This window comes from Macaca mulatta, chromosome 3, assembly GCF_049350105.2.
Source record: "Macaca mulatta isolate MMU2019108-1 chromosome 3, T2T-MMU8v2.0, whole genome shotgun sequence".
Lineage (NCBI taxonomy): Eukaryota > Metazoa > Chordata > Mammalia > Primates > Cercopithecidae > Macaca > Macaca mulatta.
Window position 1 is genome coordinate 115957393 of NC_133408.1, and position 26778 is coordinate 115984170.

Genomic DNA, 26778 nt, shown 5'->3' on the forward strand with positions numbered 1-26778 from the left:
AATTTTTTTTTTTTCACTGAAGCCCATCATTTTGTAAATTAACCTGACAAGAACTGAGTTATTTCCTTTTCCTAGAAAATTATCATTTGAAATTTTTCTCCTGTTAATCTTTTCTTTTAATTTAAGCTATATTGTACTTATTAGCACTTGGCTTCATTTCATCTTCCCTCTGACATTCTTATTATTTGTCTCAGTGATATTTACTGCATTTTACAAGTGCTGTCAGTCTCTATAATTGGGGTACCATGTATCCATTGTTTTTAATTTTAAAAAATATAAAAATATAAAAAAGAATCTTATACCAATTTTTGATTAACTTCATGAGACATAGATTAAAACATCATTTTTATTACTTTTTGTTTTTCATACAGTTCTATAACTAATTTTTTTTTTCTTTTTGAGATGGAGTCTTGCTCTGTCGCCCAGGCTAGAGTAGAGAAGCTATTTTGGCTCACTGCAACCTCCACCTCCTGGGCTCAAACGATTTTCCTGCCTCAGTCTCCCAAGTAGATGGGACTACAGGCAAATGCCACCATGCCTGTCTAATTTTTTGTATTTTTAGTACAGATAGGGTTTCACCATGTTGGCCAGGCTGGTCTTGAACTCCTGACCTCAGGTGATCCACCCACCTCAGCCTCCCAAAGTGCTGGGATTACGGGCATGATATAACTAACATTTAGTCAATACATTCCTGCAGATCCAGGCCAGGTTAGATACATTTTCTACTGAGACTTGAAAAAAATTCTTAAGTTGCTTTTATTTTTTTCCATCTTAACTCTCATGGAGGGAAGTTGTGTTTTGGTCCAAGTCTATTGTAAACTCAAACTCATAAACAATCAAAAATGAAGAAAAAAATAAGAAACACAATACCTGAAATTGCATTTTGATGGAAGTCAGGTAAGTAATGTTGTCCTCCAAGAAAGTATAAAAGTTTACTACATTTATATAGCTACTGCTAGAAAATAAATTCACAGAAGACCTGCTATGATTTGATTCCTATCAAATTACTTTGTTCCTGGTGATTTCACATACAGATTGAGAAAACTGACATTTAATTTCTTATCTCTGTTTTATTAGAATTTTATAAGCGGAAACAAAAGACATACTGTACACTAACAAATCTCTGGGTTTTCATTGTGCCTACATTATATTGCCCTTCCATATTTAGGCCTTAAGATAAAAATCACCTGCCTACCCTCCACCAAAAAGTAATATTTTATTTTTAATCCGGAAAATTGGGTGCCCTTTCTGCATTTGAAAGAGGGCTATACACAAGTGTTGTGTACCAAAAAGAAATTATTTTCCAATATGGTTAATATTTTTACTCTGGAGATGATAAGTTTTAAAATTTTAAATGTTAATTTACCTTTCAAATTAAAAATAAAGAATTATATATAATTAAAAAAATAACTTCTTTATGCATTCGGACACCTCCTGTTTCCACCACCATGCCTAGGCCAACCTTGAGCCTCCAAATTTGTGGATGGAAACTTGGTGCCCACTTGGACTCCCAAACTACCCTCTTCTGACCAGTGTCCCCATTCCTCTCAGGTAAAGGCTCTGTGAGAACCAAGTGCAAGGTGATGGATGGGAGACTCAAGGAATGAGACAGTCAGGGAAAAACTAGGAGAGTGAGGTTTCATTTCCAGACATAAAAAGATGTAGAATCTGTTGAAAAAAGGACCCTGTTCCTCTGCAGAGGCAACAACACTTCTGAAAACCTTAGACCTGGCAGGGTGGCTCACGCCTGTAATCCCAGCATTTTGGGAGCCTGAGGGGGAAGATTGCTTGACGCCAGGAGTTCAAAGCTCCAGCGAGCTGTGACTGTGCGACTGCACTCCAGCCTGGGTGACAGAGTGAGACCCTGTCTCCAACAAAACAAAACAAAACAAAAGATAAAAACGAGGGTTGGGGGAAGACATTAGAGTCCTCTGAACTAATAACTCCCAGGTCAACCTTGGGAGCCGTGTGGCCACGTGCTAAAGGGTCCTGGGTCATCACTGGACAACTGTAAGAACTCTGGGACTCACTGGCAAATACGGGTGACAAACCTCACGGTTTGGCTAGTGTCTAAACGCAGTCCTTTCTACTTCTGAAGACCTGTCACAGAGGCAGAAGAAAGGGCATCTACTGTTGCAACGTTAGTGTCTACTCCCTCCTAGTGTCGTTCATCACTGAGATCTAAGGTGACAGGAGCATCTTCAGCGCCTTCGCCTTCCGGTGCAAACCAGCAGCGCCAATTACGCAGTTAGGAATCTGTCTGAAGATACAGTCATGGGAAACTGCCTCTTCCAACGGAACCTTGTGAAGTTTCTTTTATGGGAGGTCCATCTGAGCAGTTTCTAGGATTACCAAGTTTTCATAAAGTCTCTGTTAGAACAGCAAGACGCAGCACGCCGAGAGCTACATCCCGGTAGCTTGGCTCCTGGCTGTGCTACTGCACGGTGACATCCAAGGCGGCGGAGCCACTGCCAGTACACGCTGGGCTATGGGGACAGGTTGGGCGTGGCTTTCAGGTCCCCCGGCCGCCAAAATGGGAAGGGAGGAGTCGCAGAGGGACTGCGCGAAGGCTCTACCCACGAAAGGACTGGCTGCGCCGCAGAACCAGGACGCGGAGCTTCCCTGTTGCAAGCAGGAACAGACTGAGAAAATCCAAGAAAGGAAGCCCGAGGGGCTGCGGTGGCCCCATCCTCCCGTCACCCGCGGCCCGGGCTCTGCGACGCCCGTCGCCCCACCCGCGGAAGCAGCGATGCCTGGCGGAGCCTGGGTGCTGGCGACCGCGCTGATGCTCCTGGCCCCGGGGGAAGGTCGGCGAGGTAGGGCTCGCGGCGGTGGGCGCGCAGGGGCGCCGCCTGGGCGGTGGAAGGACTGGGCCAGACTTCTCCGCTGACATGGGGAGCGTCCCTGTGCGTTTTAAAACCGCATGCGATGTTTGTTCCTCACCCGCCTCCGCTCTGTCCCTCCGCTGTCCTTGAAGTGGTCAATTTCTAGCCTATTACTCTTCAGTTTTCTTTTGCGCACATGCAGTTGTTGCCTCCTCTTACTCTACGACCCTCGGTTCTGTTTTTGGTTGCTTCCTGCTGATATCCTGCTCTTTGATTTTTAATTTACTGTAAGAAACTTTGGCCGGATCTGCCAGGTATCCTAGCCGCAAGTGGACCTGAATTCTCAAAACAGAGTTGAATTCCAAACTGCACGAATTCCACCTCCAACCCGACCCTCGGAAATAATTCATTGGTGAACATTTTATCCCTACAATAAATCACCAAGTTAAGTTTGGTATATCCGTATTACACTGTATTATGGTTTGTGTATATATGTTAGAATCAGTTTTGCCTCTGCAGAAGACACCTCTGTGGAGCGAATACTCCCCTCCCACTTCTTTAATCCGTGACCAAGCACACTTAGTTTAAAATAAGTGAAGTTAACCCAAAACTTTCATTAGCCCTTCCTGCTTGTTTTTTGTGTTCGTACAGATAGGAATATTAACGAAGGTGACTTGTTCTTATATTGCAAGTTTGCTTACGTTTTTCAGAAATAAGTCTGATCTGTGTTCAGCTATCTGCAGTTTGAAAAAAAAACATTACGTACGTTTGTAACAGTCAGGGGTATAGTTTTGTCTTATCTTTTTTAAATCTTAACCCGTTTTGCCGATGTAAGTTTGCTTTGGAAAAGGGTAATACAAACACTATCCCATGCAAAACTTAAAAATAAAATGCTAAAATCAAATGTATTATTTTCTGCAATGATATTTTTTCTGGTCCTTCTTCAGTTTGCTTACAGATTTACTAAATCTTTATGAATAACTTTAAAAAATACTTGTAAAAACATATTTCTATTCATTACAGTTAGATAAATATTTCCAGGAAAAAAATGACCGATGTTTATAAAGGAAAATGATTTCATGTTTACTATACAGCACATAACCCCTTTCTGCCCCTATAGAATAGCTTTGTAATCTCTCTACTGAAGACAAATATTACCCATTACCAGGTTTTAAGTTCATAACATTGGTAACATTTATAAGTTCTTTATGTTTAATAGAGTAAAACTAGAAGACGAGGTGGATGGAAAATACATTTATTGAGACTTCTTTTTTCAAATAGCTTTATTAAGATGTTCATATACCATACAAATCACTCACTTAAAGTATGTGACTCTATGGTTTTTCATTTTCACAGATATGTGTATATTCAGAGTATATTTACAGGTATATGCAACCATGACCACAGTCAATTTTAGAACATTTTTATCAATTCAAGAAGAAATACTGTACGCTTGGTTATCATGCCCCATACCTTCTATCACCCTCCCTTCCTCCCCAGCTATAAGGAATTACTAATCTACTTTCTGTCTCATTGCATTTGCCTATTCTGGATATTTTATACAAACTGAATCATATAATAGGTTGTCTTTTGTGACTTGCCTACTTCACCTAGCACAACGTTTTCAACGTTCATTCATCTTGTAGCATGTACCAGTACTTCATTTCTTTTTAAGATAGAATATTGTTCCATTGTGTGGATATACTACATTTGGTATGTACATTCATTAGTTGGTGAATTAGAAGATGAACATTTGGGTTGTTTCCACATTTTGGCTATTATAAATAATGCTGCTATAAACACCGAGGTACAAGTTTCGTTTGGATGTATGTTTTCATTTCTCTGAGATATATGCCTAGGAGTGGAAATACCGGGTCATAGGGTAATTCTATGATTAACTGCTTAAGGAACAGCCAAGATGTTTTCCAAAGTGGCTGTGCTGTTTTGTGTTTCTGCAACAGTGTATGAAGTTTCTAATTTCTTCATGTTTCCATCAATACTTTTTATTAACTGACATTTGGATTCTACCCATCCTCATGGTTGTAAAGTGGTATTTCATTGTAGTTTGATCGTCATTTTCCTAATGGCTAATGGTATCAAGCATTTTAGTGTCCTTATCAGACATTTAGCTTATCCTCTTCAGAGAAATACTTACTCAGATCCTTTGCCATTTAAAAAAATGGGTAGTTGACCTTTTTCTTATTGAGTTGTGTAAGTTATTTGCATATTCCAGATATAATTCTCTTATTGGATATGTGATTTACAATTGTTTTCTCCCATTCTATGGGTCCTAGAAATAATCCCCTGTGGATATTGAGGGAATACTATACTGTAGTTTTTTAAGTTGATTCCTTAGAGTTTTCTATATGGAGATAGTATTACTTATTCCTTTCCAATCTGGATATCTTTTATTTATTTATCTTGGCTAACCCCCCTGGGTAGAATTAGCTATTCTAAAGTACAATGTGGAATTGATATGATGAGAGTAGATATCCTTGTCTTGTTCCTGATTTTACAGGAAAGCACCCAGTCTTTCTTCATCACATGAAATGTAAGTTGTGGGTGTTTTGTATATATCCTTTATCAAGTTGAGGAAACTTCCTTCTATTCCTAGTTTGTTGAGTGTTTTTATTGTGAAGAGGTGTTGAATTTTTTTAAAATGCTTTTTCTGTATCTATTGAGATGAACATGTGGATTTTAACTTCTATGCTATCTGGTATATTATAGTGATTCAATTTTAGATATTAAACCAACCTTGTGTTCCTGGAATAAATCTCACTTGGTCATAATTTTTATGTATGTATATTTTATGTTTCTGGATTCAGTTTGCTGAAGATTTTTTCATCCATTTTCCAGAGATATGTTGGTTTGTAGTCATCTTTTCTTGTTATATATTTTTCTGGCTTTGGTGTCAGGGTAACCATAATGACGGGCTATGATACTGGGCTCATACAATGAGGTGGAAAGTGTTCCATCTTCTTCTATTTTTTTTTGAAAGTGTTTCAGATGAATCGGGAGTAATTCTTTTTGAAATGTTTGGTAGAATTTAGCATTATGCCATCTGGACCAAGTCTTTTCTTTGTGGGTAGTGTTTTGACTGATTTGATCTTTTTACTTGTTATAAATCTATTTGGATTTTATTTTTCTTCTTGAGTTCTTTTTGTAGTTTGTGTCTTTTTAGGAATTTGCCAGTCTCATCTAAGTTATCTAATTATTGGTGTATAACAGTCATAGTATTCCTTAATAAGGTTTGCAGTGGTGTCCCCTATTTCATTCCTGCTTGTAGTAATTTGAATCTTTCTCTCTTTTTTTCTAAATAAATCTAATTACAGGTCTGTCAGTTTTGTTGATTCTTTCAAAGAACCAGCTTTTGGTTTCACTGATTTTTCTCTATTATTTTTCTATACTCAGTTTCATCAATTTTCCTTCCAGTCTTTAAAATTTCCTTCCTTTTCCTTCCTTTAGGTTTAGTATACTCTTATTTTTCCAGTGTCTTAAGGTGCAAGGTTAACTTGTTATGTTCATATCTTTTTCTCCTATACTATAGGCGTATTCCTGTCTATAGATGTCCTTCTATGCATTACTGTAGCAGCATTCCATACATTTTGGTATGTTGTATCCTCATTTTAACATTTCTCCAAGTATTTTTTTAGTTTTCTTTTTCTTTTATTCTTTAACTCAGTGATTATTTTGGTTGTTTAATTTCCACGTATTTGTAAAGTTTCTTAAATTTCATTGTTATTGAGTTCTAATTTCATTCCATTGTGATTAGAGAACATACTTTGTATGAATTTCATCTTTTTGAATTATGTTTTAATTTTATGTTATTTTATTTTTAAAAGTAGGCTCTTACTATGTTGCCTAGGCTGGATTTGAACTCCTGGACTGAAGCAATTCTCCCACCTCAACCTCCCAAGTAGCTGGGTTTATAGGAACGTACCACCATGCCCAGCTTTCTGTTTAAATTTATCAAGGTTTGTTTTATGGTCTGGCAGATTGTCTATTTTGGTGAATATTCCATGTGTACTTGGGAAAAAATTATATTCTAATATTTTTAGGAATAGTGTTTATAGATGTCTGCTAGGTCAAGTTGGTTTATATTGTTGTTCTGATTTTTATTTATTTATTATGCTACCTGTTTTTAAAATTGATATTGAAAGTGGGATATTAAAGACTCCAATTGTTATTGTTAAAATATGTATTTTTTTCCCTCAGTTTCTGCTGGATTTTGCTTCATATATTTCAGTGCTCTGTTATTAGGTTCAATTATGTTACTATTGCTTTATCTTCCTCATGGATTGACTCTTTTATCCTTATAAAGTGTCCCTCATCTCTGGTAAGACTTTTATGTTTTAAGTTCTTCTTTGTTTGATAGTAGTACAACCACATCACCTTTCTTTTGGTTGCTAGTTGCAGGATATATTATTTTCTGTCCTTTTGCTTTCAATCTAATTGTATTCAAAAGAGGCCCTCAGTTTGTCTTTTGATATGTAAAGAAGGCCAATGTAAAGTGATTTAGCAAACTAGCCACTCTCTATTTTCTCTTGCTTTTTAACCATCTGCGTTGCTGAAGAACCTAAAATTCTATTTTTTTAAAAAAATCTCAACTTTTATTTTAGATTCAAGGAGTACATGTGCAGGTTTGTTACAAACGTACATCGCACGATGCTGAGGTTTGAGGTACAAATGATATTGTCACCCAGATAGTGAGCATGGTACCCAATAGGTAGTTTTTCAATCCTTACCCTCTTCTTTCCTTCCCCCTTCAGTAGTCCCTAGTGTCTATTTTTCCCATCTTTATGTCTGTGGGTACCCAGTGTTTAGCTTGTCCTTATAAGTAAGAACATGCAGTATTTGGTTTTTGTTTCTGCATTAGTTTGTTTAGGATAATGGCCTCCATTTGCATCCATGTTCCTGCCAAGGACATGATTTTAGTCTTTTATATGGCTGCATAGTGTTGCATGTTGTATATGTATTACTGAAATACCAGGAGTTCAGAAAAAAGCCAATCATATCTTTTTCTCCTATACTATAGGCATATTCCTGCACAAAAAGCCAATCACTGAGACAATGAGTATTGCTAGGGAAGAGGGCTTTAATAGGGTGCTCCAACTGAGGAGATGGAAGATCAGTCTCAAATCCATCTCTCTGACTGATTAAAATTGGGTTTATATAGCAGAGAAGAGCTATAACTACATGTAGGAATACAGGAATTAGGGAGGAATAAGGGAGATGAGTTGGTCAACAGGAAGCTGATGGTCAGTTAAGCAATCACGATGGGTAGGGGTCTGGAATCTCATTTTCCAGATGTGGTAATCTGGTAAGTTTCAGTTCCTTGATACCATCTGGGAGGCCTGATGGTTGGTTTCCTGAGAAAGGAACTCAGATAAGACAGTTGTAACTTTCTGAAGTTTTAAGACTGGCAGGGTCAATTTCTATGTTTATTCAAAAGAAACCATAAACATCAGTTCTGTGGGACAATTGGACCAGTTTCAGGTATACTACATTTTCTTTATCCAATTCACTGCTGATGGGCACCATGGCTGATTCCATGTCTTTGCTACTGTGAATGTGCTGGGATGAACATACCAGTACATGTGTCTTCTTTTTGGTAGAATAATTTATTTTCCATGGGTGTATACCCAAAATGGGATTGCTGGGTTGAATGATAGTTCTTTTTTCAGTTCTTTGAGATTAGTTCTTTTTTCATTTCTTTGACGGCTTTTCATAGTGACTGATTTGATTTATATTCCCACCAACAGTGTATAAATGTTCCCTTTCCCTACAGCCTCACTGACATCTGTTGTTTATTGATTTTTTAATAGTAGTAATTCTGACTGATGTAAGATAATATCTCATTGTGGTTTTGATTTGCGTTTCCTTGATGATTAGTGATGTTGAGCATTTTTTCATATGTTTGTTGGCCATTTGTATGGCATCTTTGGAGAAGCATCTTTTCATGTCTTTTGCCCACTTTTCCATGGGGTTGTTTTTTGCTTGTTGAATTATTTAAAATCCTTATAGATTCTGGATATTAGACCTTTTTCAGATGCATAGTTTGTGAATATTTTTTCCCATTCTGTAGGTTGTCTGTTTACTCTATTGATAGTGGAGAAACTCTTTAATGAGGTCCAACTTGTTAATTTTAGGGGTTTTTTTTGTTTTTTTTTTTTTGCAGTTGCTTTTGAGGACTTTGTCATAAGTTCTTTGCCAAGGCCCATGTGCAGAAAAGTATTTCCTAGGGTTTTTTTCTAGGACTTTTTACAGTTTGAGGTCTTATATTTAAATCTTTAATACATCTTAAGTTAATTTTTGCATATGGTGAAAAGTTTCATTATTCTTCCTATGGCTAGCCAGTTATCCAAGGACCATTTATTGAATACGGAGTGCTTTTTCCATTGCTTATTTTTGTTGACTTTGTCAAAGATCAGATGGCTGTAGGTGTGTGGTTTTATTTGTGGGTTCTCTATTCTGTTTCATTGGTCTATGTGTCCATTTTTGATGACTGCTATGATGTTTGGTTACTGTAGCCTTATAATATTGTATGAAGTCGGGTAATGTAATGCCTCAGACTTTATTCTTTTTGCTGAAGATTGCTTTTGCTATTGGGACACTTTTTTTTGGCTCCATATGAATTTTAGAATAGCTTTTTTCTAATTTTGTAAAAAATAACATTGGTAGTTTCATAGAAATAGTCTTGACTCTTTAGATTGTTTAGGGTAGTATGGCCATTTTTATGACATTGATTTTTTTTTTTTTTGAGACGGAGTTTCACTCTTGTTGCCCAGGCTGGAGTGCAGTGGCGTGATCTTGGCTAACTGCAACCTCCACCTCCTGGATTCAAGGGATTCTCCTGCCTCAGCCTCCCGAGTAGCTGGAATTACAGGCGTGCACCACTATGCCTGGCTAATTTTGTATTTTGTATTTATATATATTTTGTGTGTGTATATATACACACACTATATATATACACTATATATATATAGTATATTTTTTGTGTATATATATACACATATATATACACTATATATATATATATATATATATTTTTTTTTTTTAGTAGAGATGGCTTTCTCCATGTTGGTCAGGCTGGTTTCCAATTCCTGAGGTTTTGGTGATCCACCTGCCTTGGCCTCTTGACCTCCCAAAGTGCTGGAATTACAGGTGTGAGCTACTGCATCCAGCAGACATTGGATTCTTCTAAAACATGGGAATGATTTTCCAAGAAAATTCTATTTTGAATGTCAGAAACTAAATTATTTTTTATTTCTCATTATGTTTGGGCATAAAAAATGGCTTTTCCCTTTCTCAAATCTTTGAAGAAGTTATAAGATTTTGAAGACTTGAAATTTTCAAAATACTTGAAATTCCTGTAGGAATTCCTGTAGGATAATATACAGAAGATTTTATAACTACAAATTCAGTTATTATGAAGTACCTGTCACCAAGAGTTACGCATGTTTATCTCTTAAAAATAAAATGATTTATTTGGCTTCTTAATATATTGTGTATCAACCAGTTCTGAATTTTGTAGAATTCTAGTCTTGGTCATTACATTAAACTGGAAAATAATCTAATACAGGTTGCCTCGTATGTAGAAACAAGAAAAGGAAATCATTTGCATATGCTATCACTATGGCTCTATTATTTATAACTTGACACATTCTTCCAAAATACTTGAAATTCAAGTACTGTAAATTCTATTATATATTACCCAACTTTCTTAAATCATATCAGGAAGTAGTCAGGATGAATAGAAGTATAAATTTAATGTATATTTTATATCTACTTTTTTTTTAGGGGAAAAGTTAAATTGTCAGTTTGCCAGAAAGCTCTGTATATCATGCCATGAACTTGACTGATGAATGAGATGGGCTTGTAGAGCTATTCTTTTAGTATTTGTTGCGCAGAGTCCTCAGATCCTCAAATGAGAGCCCAAGCCATCAATATAATCCTCACTCAACTATATCATGCATTCTAGAGCTAAGATTGGAATAAAGCTTTGAAAATGTGGCTTGATTACTGCTAATAAGATTTCTAAACTTTCTATATAGTCCTTGAACAGTATAAATAAGTAGATTTTTAGAAAAAAGTTATGAAATAATAGATACAAAATATATGAATTTAAAATTATCCTATAACATAAATGTTGAGTAAAAGTAAATAAATAAAATTTTGAGTTAAATATTACACAATTCTCTAGTGTTGTTGATGGCAAGCAGTGATTTCTTTTATACATCTTATATTTTCGGCTTTGTATTAGGAAACAAAGCAGCTAAACCAGAAGAAATGCAAGAACTACAAAGGTGCTGAGTAAGGAGGAATACTACACAAAATAAAGATGGAGTTATTGATTTTTTCCCAAGACAAAATTCTATTGTAGAAAAGAGATCAGAGAAAACATTTTAATAGTTTATGCACACCTTACTAGGGATCTCTTTCAAAATCTCTTTTTTAAAAGATTGTAACCAGGTGCAATGTCCTTGTTTTGAAGGGTATTAGAGATATTTCAAGATTAGATGAAATAATAGCACATCCCTTGACTTCTATCTTTTATTTTATAAAATAAGTATTTTATAAAATACTTATTTCGTGCTGACATTGGAGCCTTTTGGGAAATTAACAACTATGGAGGATTTATAGACAAAAGAAAGAGGAGCCCTTTGTGTTGACTTCCAATATCTTGTACTAAAAAAAATTATGTAGAGATATCTTTTGGAAAATAATATCTTTATATCGTTTAATTGCCATAACTATAAACAAAATAAAAAGCAGAAACATAATTCTAATTATAATGACTTATTTTTCATAGGCTACACTTGTGAGATCCACTTGTAAATTAGTATCTCTGATTTTTTGTTCTCCTTATTAAAGTTGAGAAATTGATTTTGATTTATAAACACTTCTGTAATTTAAAATTATGTAATAAGTATTTGATAACTTTTTTAGTTAGATAAGCTTTTTCCACAATCAGGTATTTTTAGTAGTGACTGAATTGTTTCTTTCACCTTTCTAATTTCATAGATGCCATCTTTATTACAGTGTTTTCCATCAATAAATATAATATATAGTATTTGAAGATTTTCTATCAACTGTGCCAACAAGATACTCTAGTATTCAAATACAGACAGTTCCTTGTGGTGCTTATTATTTCAGCAATTTGGGAACACAGGAGCCTCAAACAAGAGCTGCATTTTAGGATAACTGTTTCACTGCCTGCTCTTCTCTCCACTTTCAGTGCTGGAAAGTGGAGCTTTTTGTTTGGCCTCTGTGGATTTCATGAAATAAGTATATTCCAGGCCAAAGACTACTCAGATAAAAGGTTTCCTAAAAAAGACTAAAGAATTCTCCCTTTCGCCATGGGCTTTTCTTGTTTCCCCTTCAAACCTGCTCCCCTCCATCCCATTCGTTTTTCTGTGCTTAGTAGGCAAAAAGATACTTCCAAAATTTTGAAAAACAATTTTAAAAATTTTTAATGTTTTTCTGCATTCAAGAATGCAGGAAACTTTAATTTGAAAGCACTTTACACATATTGAGTTAGCATTGAAATATTAGTTCAGTTTGTTGCATTCCAGCATTTGGCAGAAATAGAATTTTTGAGGCATGTGGCTACTTTGGGAGAAACTGGTTGTAGAGAAACAATAGCGATATTCAAATCCAGAGTACCAGGCCCAAGAGAAATCCTTGTAGGTCCTGTGACTTGACATCCTAACTCAAGAGCAAGCAACTCTATTGGTTGTTTGAATTAAATGAAAATAAAGGTTTTAAAGCTTACATCTTTCAAAAGTACATTCTAAAGAGTTTTGTTGATTTGTTTATTGCATTTATGAAACATGCAAATTAGTTAAGTCACTTATGACTTACTAACAGACCCTGACATTTCAGAGCGTCTTTATGTGCAAAGTAAGTTAATTTGCTTTATTTTTTGTTATGAGAATCAATTTTAATTGAGGACTGAACTGTGTCAACAAACAAAATGCATTACATAAAAACACCTGTCTTTCCATACTAGCTCAGGAGTGCTCTCCTGGGGGACATCAGTTTCTTCAGAGTCCTTATAGAAGTGTCCATTTTGACTCGTGGCACCTCCAGCAGTCAGCTGTTCAAGACCTAATATGTGACCATTCCCTCTCCCCCGGATGGTATAGATTTCTCATCTTTGACAGACCTGCTGAGATGCCAACCAAATGTGTTGAGGTATGTCGACTCCCTAAGTACTACATATGATTTTCCTTATGTGTTTTTCATATGAGATTTGTATCTTCTTACAGCCAGCTTATTTCTCATGCTAAAATATTGTTTTAATTTTGTATAAGATTGAGTTGATCTGAAAGACTATTCCCACATTACCTAGTCTAATAATAATAGTAATAGTTAACGTTATGTTCCATGCAGTCCAGAAACACTTTTACCGACATTATCTTGTATGAGTTTACAACTCTAGGATACAATGTATCATCATTATTTCCATCAAACAGTGCAGAAAACATATGTTCTTAGGCATAGTGCTCCTACAGTCACAGCTAGCAGGTCAAAAGGCTGAGTTTTGAATACAGGCAGTTGTTCTCTAGGGCTCAGGTGTATTACCTGCAAACAGTAAAATACTGTTTATCTAAAGTGCTTCAGTTTTGTCAGTTGTTGCCTCTCACTGCCTTTCTTAACTGATGGAGTAAAACTTACAGGCTCGGCACCTCCTATTCTAAGACTAAGAAGAACTCAGTCTGGCAGTGAAATCTCCAGGTATTTCCTGATCACAGTTGGAAGACAGTATACCTGTAGCATATTCCATACTCTGGAGGCATATGGCCTTATCTCACTTAAGCTCCCTCCTCAAACCCAAAATTTGGGCAGCCAACATACCCTTTTTTTCTTTATAGTTGTGAACATGTAAGCATATGTCTTGCAAACACATCAGGTTTAAATGGACAAAATTAAAAAGGTTTTATACATGAACTCACATCGGATGTGTTTAATTTGCAACTTAACTTTTCATAAACTTTACTTTTTTTACAACATGATATGATTCTGATCATAGCATTGTCCTTTATAGCATTGTGTAGCATTGACTTGTCTAGCCCAGGTGACTTCTTTCATTCTTATTTCATTTGACAATTACATTTTCTTCCAAAATGCTTCAAAAAATAAGCGGAAGAATAAACATAAAGTGTGATTTCTTGGGTAATCCCTCAGCTAACTTGTATTACTTATCCAAGCCATTCTGAATTTCTATTGACAATTCTACTTATCCTTAGCATGATTTTCAAATGCAAGTTCCCCTAATTCATTTGTAGTCCCCATTCATCTGATGATACTGTCATGAAAGAGACATTATTTCTACTTATCATACTCTGACCAGTTATCCTTTCAGTTCAACTCTTATTATTGCGACCACATTTTTATCCACATCATCTAAAGAATGAGACTAATTCTAAATCTGTCAAAACACTAAGCCCATTAACTCAGCATCCTAACTTATATGATCAAAGTGGAAGAAGGATTTTAATCTGACATTTATTTTGCAACTTATAAATTCCCTGCACTTGTGGACCTTATTGCATATGTAAACTCACTAGTTCTCTCAGTGATGCTTTGAGGTAGCTAGTGTTACCTCATTATAAAGATGTGGACACAGACACTAAGCATGAGTCACATGACCAAAGCCATGTACCTGATCTTCTCCCTTATCACAGTCTTTCTCAGCTAACTGGTTTCCCAAGTGAATTCTGCATAAATAGGTGTTCAGTTGTGATAGGTAGCTAATAAAGGCATGATATTATTGAAGACATATGTCTGTGTAATGCTTCTCAAATTACTAAAGGGTTCATCATCACTCACAATTTTACCCTATATAATTATACACTTATTGGTTGTGATTTCATTCTTAAAGGTGACTTTCTTTTAACTTAGAGGTCATGCAGCTACTATTGGCCCCTGGAGAGAGATCGCATCACATAAGATTTTGTCTTAGCAAAAGGCTTGTTTTCCTTATTGTTATTCACATTTTATAAATACTGCAGAAGCAGGAATCATTTTCCTTTTTAAGCACTAATGTAAAAAGATCTCTGGAAAGACATTGAAATTTTAACAATGTTTAATTTTAAAGCGTGGCATTGTGGTTAAGTCTCATTATCCCTTTTTTGTTTATTTGCTCATTAGTCGCTTTTGTGACACTTCATTTGTAAGGGACTAAAAAACAATTAGAATTTAAAAGTAAAGTTTGAGAAAATTGGAGGAACTTCACCACATTTAAAAATATTTGTGTTTTTTTCTTAAGGTTGATTTAGCTACAATTGTTTCTAGAACCTCACACAAATGTAAAGGTGAACCAGTTTCCCTGGCTGTTTTCCTGGAGATCAGCTAAACTGAGCAGGCTGTGCTCCACGAGGAAGTGCTCTCTATCTCCACCCTCTCATTCCCTTTTTGTGCTAAGACTTTAAAGCATTCAACCGGAAACTCAATGATTTTTTTTTCTCTACTGCTTAATACATGTCGACTTACATAAATTACTATTTGTAATGTTTTAAATAATAAATGTGCATTACATAAAGCTTAGGAAATAAAGAACAGGAGTGGAACAACATTTCTTCATAATCTATCCACACAGTCATAACTACCGTTATTAACATTTTGCTATTGTTTTATCTTATTTATATTGTTTTGTAATGTTCATGTTATATGTTCAATTGAAAAACATGCTATTCTTTTTCAGTTACAGTTATAGTATTATCATTTTCCTGTTATTATAAATTCATTTTTATAATTTTTGAAAATAATATTATGCCATACATGTATCATATTTATTTAAACCATCACCATATGTGTGGACGTTCAGGATTTTGCTATAATAAGCAATTCTGCAATTAGCAAATGCACATGTAATCATTTTAATTTTAGTGTCTTTAGTAAGATTGATTTTTATAAGTTAGATAAGTAATGGTTAAAGTCTTTTTGAGGCTTTTGATACATATAATTGTTCATTTAAAACATAGTGATAATTTTTAGTTCCGATAGCAGTACATGAAAATACCTTTTGCAATACTGAATATTCTCATGTATGTATTAGGCATTTGTGTTTCTTTTGTGAATTACCTGTTTGTACATTTTGTCCATTTGTAGTCTTAGAGTTTTAAATGGATAATATTACAAGGTTAAAATAAAATAGCAAATATAGTATGATTATAAATAAACATAACAAAATATAGGACTACTTACATATAATTTTATTATTTAATTTTAATCTTATATTTTTAAAATTATAATTCATTCATATATATCAATATTTCCTTTATGTTTTTCCTTTGCTTTTAAGCATAGAAATAATAATAAGAATTATGACCTGGCTAACGATTTTTGAGCCATTGCTATGTAGAAGCTGTATTATATATATTACTTTATCCATACCTCATTATGATACTTTGAGGTGGGTACTACTTCCACCTAATATGAAAGAGAAGGGTGTTGAGTGCCTTGTCCAAGATCATGCATTTAGTAAGGGTCCTGGTTCTTCCTGAGTCGTGCATAGTTTCTTCTTATTTTTCCTGGGTTATTTTGCTATTTAATTCTATTTTTCATCTGAAAAATGATTTTGATGACTTCAAGTGAGGTTGAAACGTTATTATTTATTTATTTATTTGTTTTGAGATGCAGTCTCGCTCTGTCACCCAGGATGGAGTGCAGTGATGCGATCTTGGCTCACGGTAGACCCCATCTCCCTGGTTTAAGCAATTCCCCTGCCTCAGCCTCCCGAGTAGCTGGGGTTACAGGTGCACTTCACCACACCTGGCTAATTTTTTTTTGTATTTTTGGTAGAGACGGGGTTTCACCATGTTAGCCAGGATGGTCACGATCTCCTGACCTCAGGCAGTCTGCCCACCTCGGCGTCCCAAAGTGCTGGGATTACAGGCATGAGCTACTGCTCCCTGCCAAATTTATTATTTCTAAATTACTAAACAATTTTCCATCACCAGATTTTGAGTAATACCTTCCTTCTCGCTGATTTTATTGCCTCCTGAACTATGTATTAACTTCTTGTACATACTATTTCAAGCAGTTTTCCAAGAGCTTTCCAAGATCAGTTTATCTTTGTGTTATGTGTTAAGATAACTTTAGATTGACTTGTCTTATTTTAGAATTTATCAGCTATTTTAGTAAGGTATCTGAGATTTAATTTCCCTTGTTTACAATACAAGTGTAATGCATGGAATAAATTTATTAATATTTACAATGAATTTGTGAATGAGTATATTAACTATGAGATTTCTACCCTTAAATTTAGTATTCCTTAAAACTACTTTTTATTGTATAGAACAGGTGCAAGTTATAATTTTTTTAATGATTAATAATATTTTAAGGGTTGTTTAGAAGGAAATGCAAAGTTGATATATCTACAATGGATGAAAATAAATTAAATTTTCAACTTTTGTTTTCTGTGCTGCAAAAGATGAACCACTGTGGAACTCAGGCCCCCATCTGGCTGTCTCTGAGAGATTCAGAAACACTGCCATCTCCTGGGGAGATCAAGCAATTGACAGCTTGTGCAACATGGCAGTTTTTGTTTAGCACTACAAAAGACTGCTGTCTCTTTCAAATCCCAGTGTCTGTAAGAAACTGTGGGAACTTTTTTGTATACTTACTACAGCCAACTCAGGGATGTATGGGCTATTGTGCGGAAGGTAAGAAAACATCAGTAATTCACATGACTGTTACTCATGAACCCTGCCATTTGTACCATTCTCTGGATAGGTTGCACGGAGTCAGTGCAAATCTCAGTAAGACTCGTTCTATCATTATTGTTAGATTGAAGCTAAATTTCTGTTTACGTTGGTCAGATTTCTTTAGGATTCTTTGCCAAGATTGCAAAGTACCCCCAAACATTTGATGTGAAAGCATCAAAGCAGACATCTCACATTTTTTCCCCTGGACATAATGATCGAGTGTGTTAAAAATTCTTTGGTTTCCTCAAGTCCATTCCTCTTTTAATTAAAGGATGAAGAAGGGTGAGTAAAAGTTATCATAAAAATATACATTTTATATTATTTCATCTTTCATTCACCAATATTTATTGAATGTTTATCCTGTGCCAGAAATTATTTAAGGCCTCAAGAGTTACAGTGATGAGCAAGATAAATGAGAGCTCTGCCTTCATGAAACTTGCATTCTAGTGGAATGCTTCAGACAATATCTAAGAAGAAACAGAATATTATTTAAACATTAAAGTAAATATCCCTAAGTCCTTACTATATAAATATACGAGTCGATAATTAAATAGAAGCAAGGAAACAAAGCTTCTTTAAAGAATTACAAATATTTGTTACTACTACTTCACCTAAAAGATTTTGAATAACTTCCCTCATTTTGCTTGTTGGCTGCATTTGAGTTGTTTCCAAATAATTGGGTATGACAAGGAAAAAAAAATCTACCAGTTTTACAGTGGAGAAACCTGGCAGACATTACATTAATCAAGTGATTGCAGTTAATTTTACTAGTGATAACACATGTTGATGTCACATGTCTCCTGATAACGTGTAATAATAAGAGCACTTCTGTTTTGTAGTACTCTTCCCCCAAAAGCATAATCCTAGTCCAATCATGACAAAGTTTATATAAACCCAAATTAAATAACAGACTAACAAAATACCTGAATAGTATTTTTCAAAAACGTCAAAATTATGAAGAACCAGGAAAGAATAGAAAACAGTCACAGATTAGAAAATGATGAATAACGCAATCGGATATCCTGATTGGGAAAACTGAAAAATTCAGATTGGTAAAATCTGACTACAGCCTTCAGTTTATTTGAGGGTGCAGTCCTAAGGTAAATTTCCTAGTTTTGACAAATATATCATGGCTTTGTAATATGTTAACATTTATGGAAGATGGATAAGTGCAAATTCTCTATTATTTTTGCAACCTTTATGTGAATCTAAAATCATTCTAAACTAAGATGCTAATATTTGAGAAATTAATATACCACAAATTAAAGAAAATTGGTCAATACAATAGGAATGAACTGGCACAAAGATGCTGTCTTACAAAGGGCACCTGAGGAGTTCTCTTTGAATAAGTGACAAATTAGAGTTGAGCACTGAATGTGGAGAATGAGGCAGTCATGAAAATATGTGGGGAAAAAGAGCTCCAGCAGAAGAATAGACAATGCAGATGTCCTTAAATACACATGAAGAAGGCAGTTCAAGGAGCTGAAGGAGAAACAATGTGGTGGGAACAGAGAAAATGAATAAATCTTGGGGGATGAGGTTAGGGAAGTAAGAAAAGGTCAGCGTCTGTAGGGTCTGAAGTTCCTGGTAAGAACTTAGCTTCAGTCTTTAAAAATCCTCTAAGATTTAGAGGATTTTTAAAGAGATGAATAATATGATCTAAGGAGTGTATTTGAAAGGTCATTATCCCTGCAGCAAGACTCCAGAGACTGTTGCATTAATTCAATAGAGAGATGGTAGTGGCTTAAGGAGAGAGGAGTGGAAATGACTAGGACTAGTGGCAAAGAAAAGAGGATATTAAGCTAAGATGTCTTTGGAAACAGAGCTCATGCAATGGATATGAGAAAGATGCAAAGAGAGAAATCAAGGACAAAATCTACGGTTTTTGCTTGAGCAACTAAAGAGGGAGAGACTAGGGTACAAACACATCAGGTTGGGAAGAGAAATCAAGAATTCTGTTTTGGGCTGTTATCTAAGAAGGGACATGACATATAGATATACACTACGTCTCAGACTCGTAAGCTTGACACTAGTGGTGTTGACTAAGGATGTTGTGGCATGAGAGTCCTGGCTGAGAGCTCCCATAACCCACCATTCTAGAGCTCACCATAGATAGTTGGACCTAATAATTTTTTTTCTTTTTCTCTGTGCTCCACTATGACTATGAACTCTTTGAAAATAAAGTGCCCTTTACATCAGCGTCTCATGTCCTAGTGTCCTGAACATAATAGAGATTCAACAAATGCATATTCACTAGCAATGTTTAATGGAACTAGTGGCCCAATTCCTAAGATACAAAAAGCTCTAAACAGAAAGAAACTACAGAGTGGCAATTTTTACTTGGACTGTTTAGACAATGGTGAAGCTGATAAATGAGGGATTTATTCTATAGATAGGTGAGTGTGCTCATATATAACCAGTTATAGAAGTAAAACGAACCCCAATTTAGTTACCTGGGTTCAGTCATATATAGAAAGAACAGTGAAAGTTCTGGGAGACACTCTTGTAGACAGTGTTCTCAAAGCAGATGAACACTTGATTCAGCAACAATGATGATTCTATGGGTAACACGCATGAACATTTTACTACTGAGGTTGTTAGACTCCCCAAGCTAGCCAACCCCAAATAACACAATTATAGCATAACAAGTAAAATCACTTAGTTGGTTATTATAGTAGTTAAAAGGAAACATAGTTTTAGGTTTAAATAACCCAATATATTTATAAATGTGGGTGTGTATATATACACATATATATATACACATAAATATTTATATAAACACATATATATACACATATGTATAAAATATCCAATCTAAAAAATTATTTTGCTCATCATAGTTTTGGAATTGAAACCAGTATTATTAGAAAAATTGATTCCGTTAAGTTTCTAGCATTCTTATTCTCAGAAATCTGTCCCTTAATGTCAGCAAAAATAATAATACAATAAGTTTTCTCCTATGGTTAATTATTTCTTTGAGTTGAAAATATTAAAATAAAAAATTTAATATTTTGATGAGTTTGTAATGCAGTCTTTTTTCTTAAAAACAATGACACATACTCCAATTTCACGTTCTGTTTTTAACTACTGTTTTATTTCCAAATGACCTCTAAAGTTGATGTAAATATATCGTTATTGGCCATAATCCCTAAGCAAATAATGCATTATTGTCTACTTTACATGATAATAGAAACTAAGAAAGATAATGTTCTCAACATATAATTTTATTTCACTGTTCTGAAATACATACTACATTTGTAGAAAATTGAATTGTTTAGATTTACTTTATCATTAATTGCAAGGCAGTAGTTCTATCTTTAAAAAAAAGGCAAAATTATTGTTTATTATTATAATAAGATCGAAATAATAAACTTATAAAATGTATTAATTCAAATAGGTATTTATTGGCGGTATTCCACAAGTATAATAATAACACACTAATTATTTCACACATATGTACTGCTGGAGTCATGCTTATTTTCTAACCAACACAGCATCTCCTTAGTATAGAGGGGTGACCAAAACAAATGTGGTCCCTGCCCTCCTGGCATAGAGTATTTCTGCAATTATAAATTGCAACTGATGAATGAAAAGATTAAAAATTGCTGTAGAAGAGAATACTGAAGGTGAGAGAGGATGAAATACATAATGAAGAGTCGACCAGTGAAACGTCTAACAAAAGGGCATTGATGCTGAGAGCTGGAGGTTAAATGGTCCTTGGTCAGACAGAAAGCAAGGGGAAGAACAGCTCAAACAGCGGCTGCAACAAGCGACAGGCCCTAAGGCAATAAGAGTATGCTGTACTCAGAAGAGTGAAAGCCGGACAGAAGTATTAGATCTCAACGAGTGAGGGAGAACATAACAAGACGGGGGTTTGAAAGGGCAGCAAGGCCTGATGGTTTAGGGAGCTCTGCATTTTGTTCTGTGTGATTGAGAAGCCTATGGAGAATTATCCTGAGGGAGTGAGCTGGTAAACCTTCACATTCCGTACACAGCTGCTGTCCAGCTAAAACTGGCAGTCTGTTTACTAAGAAAGGGCAGCATCTGCTCAGTTTAGTACAGCTAGTGCCATTCATTAGGAAGGACAAAATCCAGAGAGATGCATCAATCTCATTGGGTGGCCAAGATAAGAGTTTTTGAAAAATCTTAAGAATTTTTTTTGGCACTCTTGTCATAAAAAATATTTAATTTTTATAAATCTTCCTATAGTATTACCAAATATTTGTGGAAAATTCTGTGTTTCATGGAAAAACCATTGATTTATCTATATTAGTTTAAGAAACATTGACAACTACTAAAAAAGAAAACAAAACTTTCACACCAGGCAATACCATAAAATACAAATAATCACTTCATCAGAAATATTTTTTACACTGAATTTAAAAACATAATATTAAAAATTTGTATTTTATGATATCCCTTCCAAATTTAAAATATTTTCTGTTTTGTTAATGTCACTACCATCCACTCAATTTCCTAACCCAGAACACTCAAAAGTATCTTATAATCTCCACATTCAAGTCCCCTAAGCATTTAGGGAGAAGGAATTCTGGGAGACAATTGTTATTTTTTATTCTTAATGTCTGTTAACCAGACATATGCATGAATTATTCTTCCTGATTTGCTGATAGAAGCTTGCCTTGGAATATCATTTAGAACTTAAATTAGACTGCATAGATAGCAAACAAAAATGACAGTCACTTAATCTACTTAAGAGTTTCTTTTTCTTGCTGAACAAATATCTGGAGCAGGTGTTCTCTGCTGATGGCGATTTGGCCACTTTACAATGTCAGGCTGAGGTCTCTGAAAGTCACTAATCTTTTCCTTCATGGTGACAGAATGAAGCTCAAGTTTTAGCTTCTTTATCTGCATTTAGACAGGATAAAAGAGAAAGTTCAAAAGGTGAAAGAGAGCTTCTGCTAACTGAAATTTACTCCCCTTTAAGGAGCTTATTTGGAAAAAGCCTTCTTATCGTAACTACTTTAGAAGAATTCCCAGGATCATCTCTATCTTCGAAGGCAGTCTATTAAATGTCTTTTTTTACTTGGATGTATTGCTGTCTACAACCAATAGCCCCTATCTAGCTAGGAGTCAATATATTTAATTTTAAAATCATCAAAACAGCAAATAGTAGAGAGTAAAATTTCACTTTAATATCATAGTCTCATGAAGACGTTTTGATCCTCACAGAATTCATATGTATGTGTATACACACAATATATCTATCCCTAGAGCCTTCTAGAGGTCAAATAAGAAAAAATACTAATTACAATTAATTGTAATCGAAGCCATTCTAAAAAGGTTATATATTTGAAATATTATTTATTTAGAAGACTCTATGAAAATGCACATCTTTGTTATATTTTTTTGTATTTCCACTTAGCAAGGTAGTTAGGTCCTTATACTACATGTGAAGTGGCATCATATCAATTAAAGTTAGCCTATGTAGACTATGAGAAGTTAAAGATGTATACAATATCCCCTAAAGCTTCTACTAAAATAAAACAAAACATTATAACTAATTAGCCAACAAGGGGTATAAAATGGAATCATAAAATATATTCCATATTTTTCAATGCAGAAAAAAATAAAAAATGGAACAAAGCACTAATAGAATAAATAGAACACGGATAGTAACATGGTAGACTTAAACCTCACAATATTGTTAAATAATTGTGGATATTATAAGGTTTAAGTCCACCATGTTGCTATATATATTTATATATGATTTATATATATATATATATATTAGGTTGGTACAAAAGTAATATATATAAATATATATAATATATATGATATAAACACCCCAACTGAAAAGCATAAATTGCCAAATTGAGCAAAAAAGCAAGACCCAACTATAGGCTGCCTAGAAAACTCATTTAAAAAGTAAGGAAAATGAGTTCAAAAGTATAAGGATAGAAGAAGATATACGTAGGTAACATTAATCACAAGAAATGTAGAGTGGGTATATTAATATTAAGCATAGTAGACTCAAAAGCAAAACATATTCTTAGGAAAAACAAAGGTCATTTCCTAATAATAAAATGTTCAGTTCAGTAAAAGAATATGACAGTTCCAAATGATGAAACACCTAATAACAAATTCAAAATACATAAACAAAACTGAGAGACCTGCAAGGAGAAATAAACAAATTTGTGATTATTACTGGAGATCAACACGTCATCTGTCAATAATTGATCAAGCATGTAGACACTAAAACAGCAAAAATGGAGGAGACCATAACACTCTTTCAACCAGTTTGATCTAAATGACATGCAGAAAAGACTTCACAAAATAGCAGCATAGATGTTCAAGTACATAGGAAAATATTACCATGAAAAACCATATTCTGGGCCCTAAATTAAGAAAATTAGAATATCACAAAAAATTGAAGTTCATTAAAATTAAAACCCACTAAGTGTCTATATTGAACAACAAGAAAAGTCACAAATTAAAGACCCTAGTTTGTACATTAACTGATTAGAAAAAGAAGCACAAATGAGACTGAGAGTAAGCAGATGAAAGGAAACAGAGTAAAAATAAATGCAATAGAATATATAAAAACAACAGAGAAAATTCAATAGTATAAAAAACTGGTTATTTCAGAGATTCAATAAAATGAATAATTATCTAGCCAGTCCGATCAGTAAAAAAGAAAAAAAAAAAGACAGACATTACCAATATCAGGAATAAGAGCAGTGATACAACCACAGATTCTGTATGTAATAAAAAATAGTTATTATAAACAACTCTATGCCAATACAGTTGAAAACCAATGACATAGACAAATTTCTTAAAATATACAGACTACACATATTCATATAACAAAACTTGCACTTATAACTTCTAATTATATAAAAATAAAATAAAATACACAGTCAACCAATGTTCACTCAAAAGTAAACAGGTAACTTCAGTGGCCCTATATCTATTAAAGAAATTATATTTCTAGTTAAAAATCTATCTCACAATGAAAACAGCATGCCCAGATGACTTCAGTTGGGATTTTTTCCAAACATTTAATGTAGAATTAATACCAATTTTACACAAACTCTTTTCTAAACTTCTGTCGGGCCAGCATTACTCTAACACTATAACTAGACATAGACATTAAAAGAAAACTATATAACAATATCCCTCATGAATAATAAATGCAGATGACCTGATCACCTATTTTGCAAACCTGATGGAATCTATAAAATAGCTACTGGAGCTATTAAGTGGGTTTAGCAATGTTGAATGAAAAAAAGATCAATGTTTAAAAATCATTTGTATTTTTTCATGCTAGCAATTAACAATCAGAAATTTTATCTAAAAATACCAATTATAGTACCAAAAATATAAGACACTCAGTAATAAGTATGGCAAAGGATGTGTAAGACCTTTACAGTGAAAACTACAAAACTTTGTTGAGAAAAATTATATAAACCTAAGAAAATGGACAGATAAACCTTGTTTGTGGATCAAAAGACATGATATTAAGATGTCACTTCTCCTCCAATTGACTACAGTTCCAAAATTGTCCTAACGAATATCACAACAAACTTTCATGTAGAAATTTACAAACTCATTCTAAAACTCATATAGAAATACGAAGAACCTATAATACCTAAAACTATTTTGATAAAGAAAACAGTTGGACAACTTATATTATCTGACTTCAAACTTACCCTAAAGTTACAATAATGTAGACAATGTGGTAATTGCATGAGGATAGATAAATAAGTCAATGGAAAAGAATAGAGAGCCCAGGAAAACACCGACACACACAGTAAACTGATCTTAAACACAAGAATAGATCCAATTCTATACAAAAAAGAGTTGTGTTTTTAGTAAATTGAATATTCATATGCAAAAATAACTTTGATTCATATCATCAAAATACAGTAAAAAGAAAAACCCACCTCACAATCATCAAAGACTCAAATCTCAATTATAAAAGCTAAAAATACAAAGCTTGAGAGAATACTTTCACTTTCAGGTGAAAATATTTGTGATCTTAGATTAGACAAATATTTTAAAAATATAATACTAAAATTGTGATCCATTAGAAAATATAAATTGGACTCGATCAAAATTGTGAATTTCTACTCTTCTGCTCATTGAAAGACACTGAAGGAAAATGAAGAGAGAAGCCATAGTTTGGGAAAAAATATTTGCAATTCATATATCTGATGAAGAATTGGATCCAAAATATATGAGTAACTCTCAAAACCCAATAATAAGAAAACAATTTTGTAATAAGATTTGAGCAGACACTTCTCCAAAGAAGACATAATAATGGAAAATGGGCACATAAAAATATGCTTAACATCATTAGTCATTAGTTAAATGGATTTATATCCACAATGAGATACCATTATATTATATATAAAATTTAAAAAGATTGACTATACTACAGATGGCAAGGCCACGGAACAACCAGAATTGCTGTATTGTGCTACTGGGAGTGTAAAATGGTACATTCAAACATTAGGAAATAATTTGGCAGTTTCTTAAAGAGTAAACATATACTTCCATATGACACAGCCATTCCATTCTTATATATTTGCCAAGAGTAATGAATGCAAATGTTTTTAAAAGGTTTTCTACATGAATGTTCAAAGCAGCTGTATTCAAAATAGTGAAAAACCTGGGAAAAAAACACAAATATCTATCAATGGGTTACTGGATAATCAAATTATGATAAGCCTGTACAATGAAATACTACTTTTTCAATAAAAGGGAAAGAACTATATTTGTAGGATGGCTTCACTGTAAGAAAAAAAGAAGAAACTATTGATAAGCCAAAAACATAGATGAATCTCAAACATATATGAGGAATGAAATTTTCTAGACATAAAGTCCATAGTGTACAATTATATTTATATAAAGTTCTTGAAAATATAATCTAAACTGTATAACAGAGCAGATAAGTTGCTGTCTACGAATGTGGAGGAGTGGCAGGCAGAAGGATTAGAAAAGGACAGAGAAGCTTCTGGAGGTGATGTTATCTTGATTACTGTTAGATTTTAGTGGGTGTATTCATATGTCAAAACATGTCATTAATTACACTTTAAATACGTTCAATCAATTATACCTCAATAACGCTATTAAAAAAGAGAGAAGGAAAGTCCCAAAGTTAAACAAGCCACGTAGCCATCATGTCAGAGTAAAGCAAGAGCAAAGACCCCTAGGAAAGAGTTTTTCTAGCATGTTGGAAGGATGTAGATGAGACCATTGTGTCAGAATAGGATGCA

At 34.1% G+C, this 26778-nt stretch overlaps 1 protein-coding gene across 1 annotated transcript in view; it reads left to right on the forward strand.

Annotated features, from left to right (window-relative positions):
• The first annotated feature begins 8101 nt into the window (after positions 1-8101).
• Positions 8102-26778, forward strand: part of VWDE (von Willebrand factor D and EGF domains) — a 73058-nt gene continuing 54381 nt past the window's right edge. Inside the window, exon 1 of the mRNA XM_077998181.1 lies at positions 8102-8145. Coding sequence (XP_077854307.1) covers positions 8102-8145 — 44 coding nt within the window. The remainder of the gene's footprint in view (positions 8146-26778) is intronic.